Source organism: Serinus canaria, chromosome Z (genome assembly GCF_022539315.1).
Source record: "Serinus canaria isolate serCan28SL12 chromosome Z, serCan2020, whole genome shotgun sequence".
Classification (NCBI taxonomy): Eukaryota; Metazoa; Chordata; class Aves; order Passeriformes; family Fringillidae; genus Serinus; species Serinus canaria.
In genome coordinates this window covers 69,259,920-69,272,276 of record NC_066343.1, presented here as the reverse complement: position 1 = coordinate 69,272,276, position 12,357 = coordinate 69,259,920, and the positions used below count along the sequence as shown (strand labels likewise).

At 41.4% G+C, this 12,357-nt stretch overlaps 1 protein-coding gene across 32 annotated transcripts in view; it reads left to right on the top strand.

The window, feature by feature from the left end:
• Positions 1-329: 329 nt before the first annotated feature.
• The window catches only part of CELF4 (CUGBP Elav-like family member 4), a 668,420-nt gene continuing 656,392 nt past the window's right edge, over positions 330-12,357 (top strand). For 30 of the 32 annotated variants that reach the window (XM_050986792.1, XM_050986779.1, XM_050986769.1 and 27 more), the window contains exon 1: positions 345-624. In XM_050986792.1, coding sequence (XP_050842749.1) covers positions 345-624 — 280 coding nt within the window. Of the gene's footprint in view, positions 625-12,357 lie in introns of all 32 variants that reach the window. The other 2 variants (XM_050986794.1, XM_050986787.1) reach the window with 2 other exon arrangements.

Here is a 12,357-nt window from a genome sequence, read left to right as displayed (position 1 = left end):
CCTAGCCTCCCTTCCCCGTACACACACACATCCACACACTCACACCCCACCCCCTAGTCTGGCTGGGAATTTGAACCGATCCAGCCTGTTTAAACGGAAAGGACACAGATCTTCAATGTAAAAAAAAAATCAGATCAGACCCAGAGAGAGAGAGAGAGAGAGAGAGAGAGAGAGAGAGAGAGAGAGACAGAGAGGGAGGAGTGTGTGTGTGTGTGAGTGTGTGTGTGTGTGTGTGTGAAAGAGGGAGAGGGAGCGAGAGAGCGAGAGAGAGGGAGAGAGAGAGGGAGAGAGAGGGAGGGAGAGAGAAAAGAAGAGGGGGAAAAAAAGGAAAGAAGATTTTCTCTATGTATATAAAGATGGCCACGTTAGCAAACGGACAACCAGACAATACCAGCCTGAGTAGCAATCACAGCAACCCCAGCACCAACGGGCATATGAACGGATTAAACCATAGTCCCGGAAACCCATCCACCATCCCAATGAAGGACCACGATGCCATTAAGCTCTTTATTGGGCAGATCCCCCGTAACCTGGACGAGAAAGACCTCAAACCGCTCTTCGAGGAGTTCGGGAAGATCTATGAACTGACGGTGCTGAAGGACAGGTTCACTGGCATGCACAAAGGTGAGTTACCTCCTGAACTTTCCCGGGAGAGATCGGGAGAGAAAGGCAAGCTCCCTCTCTCTCCCTGTCTCTCTCTTTCTCTCTCTCTCTTTCCTTTCGATTTCATTTCATTTTATTTCATTTTTGGTTGGCCCGGGGGCGGAGGCGGCAGGCTGGGGGGGCAGGGAAAGAAATAATAGACCCATCCTGGGAAGAGAAGAGCTAGAGTCAGGGCAGGGAGTCAGCTCAGTTTGGCTTATTTATTAGTATTTTTTGTTTCTTTCCCCGCTTTTTTGGGGGGTGAGAGGCATCTCCCGAGGAGCGCCGGGCGAGCGGCGGCGCGGGCGCGGGGCCGGCGGCAGCTGTCCGCGGTGCTGAAGCCGGAGCGGGTGCTCTGTATTTACCTTCGGGAGCCGCTCTCCGTCAGCCCAGGGGTGTGTGTGTCCGTCTGTCTGTCCCTGGGTTTGCTGGCAACCCCCGATTTCACAACTGTTCTGTATCTGGCACCGGCGGCTTTTTCTTATATTTCTTTCTTTCGTCTTTTTTTTTTTTCTGTTTTTTTTTCGCCTCAATTTTTTGGTAGTTTTTTATTTTTACTGCTGTTACATTTAAAATTTGTAGTCCTCTGCAAAGCAAGAAGTGGAGGAGAGTGAGTTGCTCCGGGAGGACTGTTTCATTTTGGTTGTATTCAACACGGGAACAGGGATATAAACAACAATAAAGAAGCCCATCTCAAGTGGGGCAGGGGTGTGTGCACAAAATCACAGTATGCGTGTTTGTTTGGGAGAAGACAAGAGAGAAAGGACAGGTGGCAGCTTAGTTCCAGAGAGAAGAAGTCTCTGACTAGGCAGAGCATATTTCAAGCACTACTTTAATGTGCCCGAAGTCCATGCCGGGAACTTTTTAGGTTTTCTCTAAAGGTAGTGGAGATGTATTCCTCACACTATGCCTCACTTGCTCCATCTCTGCCTGTTCATTTCCCTGCTCAGCTTAGGCTCTCCGGAGGTGCCTATCAGATTAGATGGTGCTCCGTTTTGCAGGTGGGGGAGGGTGTGTGTACTGGGGGAAAGATCCTCAGATCCTCGGGTAGGAAAGTAGGACTCGTAGAGAGGAAGTTGAAGGTAATTTGCAGGATACCCCCTCTTAGAACTAGGAGAAAACCAGAAGTGATATAAGCCATTTTATTAACTCAGATTGTGTATATGTGTTGTGTGTGTGTGTGTATGTGTGTTTATATTTATTTTTTAAAAAGAAAAGGGAAAAGAAAAAGACTGGGTCAGAAGTGATTGGGGTGTGACTCCAGATTTAGTGCAGGAGGAGAAAGCATTTTTCACGGGGCCACGGGGAGAGTGGAAGTTGTATCTTTTACAGGACAGCTTCAGTAGCAGTGTCTAGTCCAGCCTGGCAGACTCCTGGCAGTGACAGTCACCAGTAATGGCATTACTGGCTTCCCAGCTTTCCAGATGCCTTGGCGAGTTGCAAATCTTGAACTTAATGGCACGTTCAGCAGGCTTTTCTTCCCCCTTCCCACTCACTCCCTTCCTTGCTTTCACTCTCAGGAAATGCGAATGAAAATATACCCTGACAGTGCAAAGTACCAGCTTTACACAGGCTGGAGGAAATGTCCAGGGCTCAGGGACTAGGGACTCAGTCTAAGTTATAGGATATTTCTCCCATCCTTACTTGCCGGTCACTTCAAACCCTTCTCAATTTTAAAATGATCAGTGTAGGTCTCTCAAACCTTGCTTTCTTTTCAGACTGTCTTCCTTGAAGCCACATCAAGGTCTGATTGGCATTATTTAAACATGACACCCGTACTATAATAATTATTAACAATAGCAATAAAAATAATAGTAAGAAGTGCAGGGAAGGAAAAGTCCTGAGAGATTTTGTCTAATAGTGAGAGTAGACACTGAGCTTGTGTGTGTGTGTGCATGTGTTTGCAAAAAATTATCTAAGGTTCCTGTAAAAATAAAAATAACAGCAGTAAAAGCTACACTGAAGAGAATCACTCAACATAGTGTAGAGGAAATCTTTGAGCTAGCACTTAAATAAAGTATTTTTTTTTGGTCATGGGAGGTTACTGTGATTTGTTGATGAGATTTTATTCTTTTGCTATGTTTTATCTTAAACCTGAAATTAATCATTCTGTGCGGTGACTTCAATTTCCATTTCATAGATTTGAGTTCTCCCTCTCTCAGTTCAGTTTTCCTTTTACTGTACGCCTGTATTCACAGAGACAAACTCAGGAAGGAGGGGAGAGAGAGAGAGAGAGAGAGAGAGAGAGAAGGGGAGAGAGAGAGAGAGAGAGAAGGAGAGAGGAGAGAGAGAGAGAGGAGAGAGGGAACCGAGGAGAGAGAAAGGAGAGAGAGGGGGATCATTTATCTTGCTTGGATGTGTTTAACACATATCCCTGAATTAAGCAAGATACTAACTTCATTTCCCTTCATTTCATTTCTGTTCTAAAGCTGCAACCTAGGAAAAAAGCCAGGTGGGGAATCTTGTCACCTCATCAAACCAAATTGCATGAGTTCATCTCACAACAAACAGTCATTTTTAACATGCTATAAGTTTTGGACTTTGGAAAGAAAATTTATGATGATAATTGTTATTTTGTGGGCTATGGCTTGAGCGAAGCTTCAGTAGACACCGAGTTGCCAGCATTTCAGGGATCGGTTTTATTTAGTACATCCGAGAAGAGTTTGAACTCCTTTCTAGCGATGCCGCTGATTTATTAGCTAATCCTGATAAAAATGTGCCTCTGGCTACCTGGAAAAAAATTACTTTCTTGCCAGTAGTGATTAATTACTATTAAGTCAAAAAGCGTGATGGGGCTTTGAAGGATGAGGGTTGTGTTTGGCTTTTTTTATTATTATTTTATTCATTTTATTTGATTTCTCATCTATTTTTCTCTCTTCCCTTTTTCTAAATGCAGTCATGTGAAGCATTGTATTCACTGAGATGTCCTTATTTTGGCTTTGCTTTGCAGGCGTAGGTGAAGAATTGCATAAAGATAGTCCAACTTGGCTCACAGGGGTAGGTTGGCAATACGAAACCCCAAGATGCTTTCCATAAGAGATGCATAATGCTTATACATTAATTGATCCATCACTCTCAGTTGATTTCATTCCTAATTCAGGGGATGAGGCTGTGGCAGTGGTACACCCTGAAGGGTTAACAGTAGGCTGTAGTTTATTTAAGTGTGCAGAGAGCAAACCTTGTGTGTAGAGGGGGAGAAGGTGGGACTGTTCTGGGAGGAGTGAAGAGAGAGGAATTAGTTTAAAGTAAAAAAACAGCAACCGGAGTAATTTCAGGTGTAAATCCATTGCAACGAGATCAAAGGATGTGTGTTCTTGAAAATATTATGAAGATATCCTATTGCGGTGCCCCTGTATGGCTGGAGGAAATTGAAAATTAGGAACCTAAAGTACATTACTATGCCCTCCTCCAAGAAAAACTATCACAAAAGGAGAGTGAAGTCCCAGATTTTCTCACCAGCAGCCCTGGCTGATACCAGTACAGATACCAGGAAAGAGGCAGGGGATTATGATTCTCTTGCAGATACACAAAGAGAGAAAGAGTATGGGGGAAGCAGCATGTGGGGGAAAGCCAGAAAGCCTTGCCAGATCCCCGAGAAAATAAGCTTTCATGGTACGAGTGTAGCTGCTGCATATTTCCCCCATCCTTGCTTCTCTCCACACGGGGCAGGAACAAGCTCCTGCTCTGGTACTTTGCTGAAGGGTTGGGAAGAGGCTGTGTGCTGAGATCTACGGGTAGAAATCTACCAGGGCTGAGCTGACCCACCCACGCTCTCACACATACACGCACACACATGCACTGAGTTAACTAATCACACTTTAACAATTTAGCAAGACATTCATTCATAACTTCCCCCCATCTTATCTGGCTGTGGAGTATGCTTAAAGGCTGAGTTACTGGGAGATATAAAGGTTAGTGCTCTCAGGACAGCCATATTATAATGCATTATCTTTGAAGTCATTTAAGGCCAATTTAAGTGGTATTTAGTATAATATTTATGAATTAATGTTATCTAAATATAGGACTGTCCCCATAGGTTTAAACAGTCTTTTCTACTGAAGCTTGCTTGTACCCAAGGCCTGGGAAATGTTTTAATTTAAAACACACAGGTCTCTATAATATTCTATTTAGGAAGTCGGAAGAAATCAGCATTCCACACTTAACTGAGATTTACTGAAACACATGTGGGTGAATGCACTCAAAGTGCGGAGATAGTGTGCACTGGGAAAGCAGGAGTCTTGCATAGACTTGAGACCTACAGCAATCTTTCAACCCTGATTTAGGGGTGGGTAAAGCACAAACCCTCCAAAACCTTCTTGAAGTCCACTGCTGCAGTTGTGTGGTTGGGGTGTTTTTCCTATCTGACCCGAACGTCCCTCTGTAAGCATTCAATGCAGATGGAAAAATGCAGTATGAAGAGAATAGTTTAGTTCTTTTACAGCTTTACCTTCTTAAAAGTATAAATAATTTTGAAATTTAAGACACCTTTGGGGTAGAAAAACAAGGCTTCCATTCTTTATATTCTGTTCTGTTTGATTACAAAGATAGATGATAGAAAAATTAAAACCTTGTTAAGTTTAAGGATGTTTATGAAGGTTTTGGATATGTCAGAAATTCAAACACGCAATAAAAATGAGCATTTAGTTAAGATGAGGGGTATGTTTATATGCAGAAATGTATAGGTTTGTGTGTGTATACATACAGAAAAAGAGATGTGTACACATTCATGTGTACAGCCTTTGGGAAATGGAAATTTAGTTGAAAAGAAGCACAACGCAATACAGGTGCTGAATAAACTCCTCCATAATTGAAACATAAGGCTTGCCTGTCTGAAAGCAACACATACAGCATTTAGTATGGTAGTAAACCAAACAAGTTTTAGGGAGGTAAAGCACAAATAAGCTGGAATAAAACAGAGGAAACTTCAACCCTTAGGTCTAAAGAACAACCCCTTTAAACAATCACAATGCAATTTGATAGTTTGATAGAAGAGAGGAAAAAAGCAACACCCTGTTCATTAAAATCTCCTGTAAAAATGAGCATCTATGTGTTTTGATAATGTCAAACAGATAGCCCATTGCTCCATAAATTAGAAGGGTACATGTTAACTCTTTTTTTTCCAGGGGTCTGGACATGGATTCTGGTTTCTAAAAGCAGCTGCAGCCAGTTATGATGCTGTTGTTACGGTTGTGTCAGCATTTCCAATACAAACTCTAATTTTCTGGGATCTCTTGCTTGCCTGTCAAGTTTTGCACTGAGAGCTGTTCCTCAGCTAGTCCCACTACCATATGAACTAATCATCCTTACAAGACAGATTTGTTTAAAAGTTACATCAATGTGGAAAAAAAGAAAGAAATTAAAGTTTGTGTGTCCACAGCTTTCGTTTCTTCTCTTGCATTTCTCCAGTTTAGACTTACATTTCTTACACTTTTACATATTACAATTGCTTCTGTCCCTCAAGACCTTCATATTCTGGTGCCTTTGGGCATTTTATGGAATAAAAAAAAGTACTTTTTTTTCCTTAAAAAAAAATAATTAGGAACAACCAAATTTCATAGTATTTATTTGTCCCTACCAGGGTTTTAATTAAGGGGTGAATCAGAAACTCACTAATTTCTGCAAGAAACAATAGGTATGGTGGGCAGTTTGGTTAATTTTATGTCTTTTTTTCCCCCATATTAAGCCAGAAAAAATCAGAAATTTCAGCATTGAAGTAGAGGGAAAAATTGAGGATCCTTGTCACCTTGCATGAGAAGCGTGGTTCATCTGGTTCTGTATCCCGCATCTGCTAGTGGCCAGTGCCACCGGCAGGGCTTTCTTCAGCAGAGAATTCAAATTGCATAGCATAATAAAAGCCAGGCAGCTGATGGAGCAGTCTTTTGAAGGAGATTGTCAGAAAGCACCTGGAAATTTTGTCTGGGTAAATAGTGAGCGAGAATGCGGAAAGTGTCTTGTGCTCAACCAAAAAGCGGTTTGTACCTGTCAGGGAGGACGGGCAGAGAACTCGCTGTCCATGGTGGTCAAGAACAAGGGACAGAAGGGTGATCAAGGAGGGTCTCCTCCAGCCTTAAGAGCTGGAAGTATGCAGCCACATTTTTCAGGAAGACATCAGGTTGTTTTTTTATCATGCATACCCTGTGTGCATGCACACCAGCCATCCGCACTGACCCGACAGACCATAACGACACTAAAGGAGCTGTTACTGTCCCTCCCGTCAATCAAGTGTGAACTGAGGTGGTTGTATGTGACAGGCAGTAATGGTTCCAAGGGAGAAAAAGTGGGGGAGATGATCTAGGCTGTTGGACTTCTTACCTGCATTTAAAAAAGAGAGAAAGCATCAGATGCCTGAAGACCCATGCAGGTGTTGGCTCTAGCTTCAAAGTAATATTCCAAAAAGCAGGGGGCTGCAAAGCTCAACATGACCTGTCCATCAAGCACTGTGTGGTTTCTGCCCCATAAGAGTTTGCACTAAGCAAGTGAGGTGCTAAGGAAGCTAAGTTGAATCCTGACTTTAACAAATAGCTGGTGCTTCATTAATCCCTGCATCACCTTTACTTCGGGAGCAAAGGACTTCTCCTGCTTGCTGGACAGAGCACAGTGAGATTTCTGACATCGCTTAGGTGGCTTCATGTTTGGAAATCCTGCTGCAGGTTTTCACTTTCGCATTCCCTTTAAAATTCTGGATTTTGGGTTTACATAACAAACCTCAACACTTGCAGCTAAGGCTACTAATTTCTGTGCTTGTCCCTTAACTTAGCTTTACTTCTGTAAGTGAAACTAAAACTAGAACAAAGCTAAGGAACTGACAAAAACCTAATATCTGCTGCATTTCTCACTCACTTAAATGCTCCACTGACACCTGTATGACTGTTGCCGGGGTTTGTCACTGTGACTGACCCTTATGCATTAAAGTCTGCTGCAGAAAAAGGGAAAAAATATAAACCATGGTGAGTAAAAGTTATGGTTTTCTTCCACCACTGCTCCACTTACTGAGCTGGGGTATATATTACAAGGATCTCTCTTTCCCCCTACCTCCCAGCGAGCCATCATCACATTTCGGGGATCTCAGGATCTACTGAGTCACTTTATCGGCGCTGCATCTCTTGGTGTGGTCTGGAGTCAGGATGTCACCACAGAGATTGCATTTGTTTGCTTTTGTCACTGTGAGCCACAGCCTGAATGCACATACAGGTGAATGCAGCTTTTAATGTGCATTCATTATATCCAACTGACATCCCCTTGAAGGAAGAGCGGGCTTATTATTGTCGCTCCTTAAAATAAAGATGGATGAGGGCTCTAAACCTCTCAAATAAAGTGCCTGACCATATGTAGTAGCTAAAAATAAATCATATACGGCCATCTATTCCATGTAAATGAATGGCAAGACATATAGGTATAGACATTGTGTTAAGTTTGTCAAGCAGAAGCAGCCAAAAATATTGATCAAGACAAGGGGGAAAAATTGATAATGAACTGGACTCCAAGAAGACTTTAATTGACAGTGACTTCTGTGAACCAGCTTTGGACAGTATATATAAACTGACCACGATGTAACTTTATTGCAATGCACTCTCCTGTAATTAATTGTCACCTTTGTTAAGACTGGCTACAGATCAAAGGTTTAAAGATACTTAACAGGTTCTTAGTAACAAACCCTTCAGATGTATTAGAAATATCCGACAGTTCAGCCAATGAGGCATGCAGATTTCGATCTACCTCACCCTTATCTGTTTATTTCTTACTCCTTTGTTGAACACAAGTCATTGTTTAACATTAACTATTTAATAGATGACTTCCCTGGCAATTTTAATGCCTCCAGGGATATACGGTTGTGGTGATGGGGACCTTCACTGTAAGGTCTCTCAAAGTATTTTGGAAACAGAAAGTTGTTTATGGTTTGATAGACCAAGGTGTAGTGCAGACACAGTTTGCGGTGCAGACTATTCTTACCCATTTACGTGGCTAAGATGTTTAATTTCCTTATTTAAACCCAGAAAACATAAAAAGAACATAAAAACATAAAAAAACCTGTACACAAAAAGCGTAACTGAAAATGAACTTTTATGGGAAAACTGCATAAGCAGTGAGATAGAAGTGTGCCTGACATTTGTACATCACACACATGCAACTATATATTTTATGTGCATGTTAATGAAAACATGCATTCAGTACAGACAGGATAATATTGGTTTCTAAATAATTCCTTTCTGAAAGACAGTACAGAGAATATGCTCTTATGTGAAAGTGGCAGGTGACTTAAGAGGGTATTCCTGAGAGTTTAATATTATACATAACCATTTACTCATTATACTATTTTAATTACACAGTCACACTTAATTAATTCATCTCTGCTTTATTTGTACATTGCGTCTGAGCCTCCAAAATATTTTAGGGACTACCAGGTTGTTTTCCCAGTGCACCAGGGCAGATAACTCTGGACATAAAGCTTCTTCAAACAGAATAAAAATGGAGCTTTGCAGACGGAGTTGGTCTGATGAGATCTGACTGCATATTTGGCCTGTTTCTAATTCAAATGCCTGTGTATACACTACACAGGGACTGTGTATGCATGCATGTATCGAAAGGGCAGACTTACATTCACACACAGTTCCTCTCCTTCCCAGTCCCTAAGGATAGATTCGCATCACATAATATGCATCACTCACTGCAAACTCACACAAATATCTTTGTCGGACTCGGCAGCTTCTCTCAGGTAGATGTATAAAGCAGCATCAGACTAATAATATCCCTATAAAACAGCGCTTCCTTCCTAGGATCGAGAGGGATGAAGGTTGTCAGAAGATCAAAAGATATATCACAGTGTGCTTGTAGAAATCCCCTGATTATGTTTCCTCTCTATAATGCTCTAATTCACTATTTGATCAATTGTAAAAGGACCAATGCTTTAGGAGGAAAAAAAAGGTATTAGGTTACTAGATGCTTCAGGGTGAGTGAAAATCACACCTAAAATTATATGTAGCAATACAGTAATGAACTTATCAATACTTCTTTAAGGAATCAGACAGCCCTATATGAGAGATTCAGTTCTGTGAGCAAAGGTCACAATATAGGTATTGCTTATTAAGGCTATCGATAGCTTAGTTGACCAGTCTAACCAGAGATTGTATAATGTACCTGCTGTTAACAGACGGGGAGGAGAACTAAGAAGAATTTACAGAATTGCCCACATGTAATATTAATAATATTGATTGATTCTAATAATATAATAAGGTAAAGATGTACTTCTTTGAAATGGTGCATGGAGGAAGCAGGGGGAGAGTGAGATACCTTTGCCAAACAGATTGAATTGGTTTGTACTTCTCTGGAAGTCAATCTAGAGAAAATTCTGGTTTCTCACCTGGGCTCGGTTTCCTGCTCATTACTTCACTAAACACAGACAGATTTGCTTTTCTCTAGGATAGGGTCTTGGCCTGACAAGTGCACAAAAATCAGGGACCTGAGAAACTTGTCGCAGTGAGGAGTGTTTTGGTCAGCAACTTCAGCCCCCGTCAAAATAGGATTAATCCTAGAGAGCTCATTTTCAGCAGAGACTTGCAATGAAAGTGTTTCATGTTTTCCCCCCCACACCTTTATCAGCATTTAAGGGACGGGGGGAAAAACATGGAGGAAATAAAATACGTTCAACACTGTGTAAAATCTATAACTGATAAGAAAGGGCTTTGCAGAGCAGCCACACACCTGCCCCAAAGCCTGCTGAAGCCCAGGAAAAGCTCTACCTTGCCTGCAGCAGTGTTTGCATTGGGCCTGAAGTTACGGGCAGCTCTGCAAGGTGCCGCTGGTGGAAGCAGGAGCGGCCGATCACGCGCGGTGTGACTGACTTAGGGTTGTTACTCACCTAAGCCCAGACACACAGACCTGGCTCCATCCAAATTTTCTAACTGCTCCCTCTACAACAATAGCTGCCTTAGTTCACTCCTTCTGCTCTACCATTCAGCTTTGACCGTTCTCATTCCAGTGTCCATATGGCACTTTCAAGAAGGTTTGCATTTCATTACACCTCTTTTTTCTTTTTTTTTTTTTTTTTTCAGTTTATGGAGCAAGTGTTTTTATTTTGTGAGCATTTAATTGCTTTTAATCGCAATTTATTTGATCGTATTCCATCTTCAATAATATATGGATGAGGATGCAATTTTTCACCCTCTTTTATAAAGATATATTGTTATTCAATTTGCTATTCTGTGGCATTTGTTCTGTTTTGTGCATTCAGAGAGAGCTTGGTTACTTTTTTACTTCGCTTTCCTTCTTCCTATCTTCTTTTTATTATTATTTATATGGATTTTTTTTTTCTTTTTAGAAATGAAATCTCATTCAAGATACTGGCAATAAATGAGAAAAGTAGGAGTGGAAATGAGGAATGGGCAAGACAACCAACAAAAATCCTTTGGCAAACTCTTTAAAAGCATACCATTGCCTCACGTTTATTTGCAAGAAGGGGTACAGCTAATTTTGATACCAAAAAAGAGTATCTTAGGAATTATTTAACTCCAAGTTTAGTAACTAACAGAGGAGGGGAAAAAAAGAAGTGAGTCAACCCATAGGAACGCTGGCAGAAAAGGCACCTAAAGATCTTGCAGGAAACAAGGGTGCCAGAGTGGTGCTAGTGTCTACATTCTGCTAGGGATTTGGAAAAGTTAACAGGGAATTAAACAAACAAATAAAAAAACAAGGAACACAAGCATTGCCATTCCTCCTGTATATTTGTAAAGGCTAATACACCTCAGACCTGCTCCGTTTAAATTGCTGCCTGTGCCTGCAGCTTCATTCAAAGGAAGGGCATTATCTGGTGGGTGAGAGTGGGCAGTGAGGACGCCTAGGTTCTAATCACAGCGTGGATAATTACTCACCAACACTCTCTGATGGAGTCACTTAAGCTCGGTGCCTTCAGGCCTGAACTGAAACCTGTTGAATCAATGGAAAGATTCCCATTGGCTCTAGTGAGCTATTGATCTTTCATTTCCCCAACTGCAATATTAGGCAAGCAGGATTTTTTTTTTTTTTTAATTTTTTTTTTTTTTTTTTTTTTTTAATTTTTTTTTTTTTTTTTTTTTTTTTGAGGAGGAAGGTAATGGCATTTGACTTTTTTCTGTGTAAAGGTTTTGGTGTGCCTCTGATGGTAAGTGTATTACATCAGAGCTCCTTTCAGCGTAGATCCAGAAAACATGCTTTCAAAAAACACTCAGTGGGGGCATGGAAAATTAGCTTTGCTCATTTCACTTGTAAATGCATATTTGTCCCTGCTTTGCTAAGAAAGGGTCAACAGGAATTTTGCCAGTTTTCTTTGTTTGAGTAGGATTCAGCCTTTGTAATTTCTCTGTCTACAGGAATGTCATCATTCACTGATTCAGGATCTTGATTTATACTTTTTTCCCCCTTCTTTCAGTGAATCACACACATACTCTTCATTGTTATGGCAACTGAGGGAGCTGCAAAGCAAGGATTTGATGAAGGGCTGCATCCCACCTTTCTTCTTTGAGGGCCTGATCCAAACCTATTGTTTGCAGCACAGTTTGGATCAAGCTGAAGGTATGTGCCTTCACTGGGTCAGTAAAAAGAGCAAGTTCCCTCCAGACAAGTGTACTCCTGCCCTCAGTGCAGGCAGATGGAATTGGCAGTCGTCGCCCATTTGCCGAGCACCGACCCAACACTCTCTGAAGTCAATAGTTAGACTCTGACCCAGCCTCACAAACAACAGAC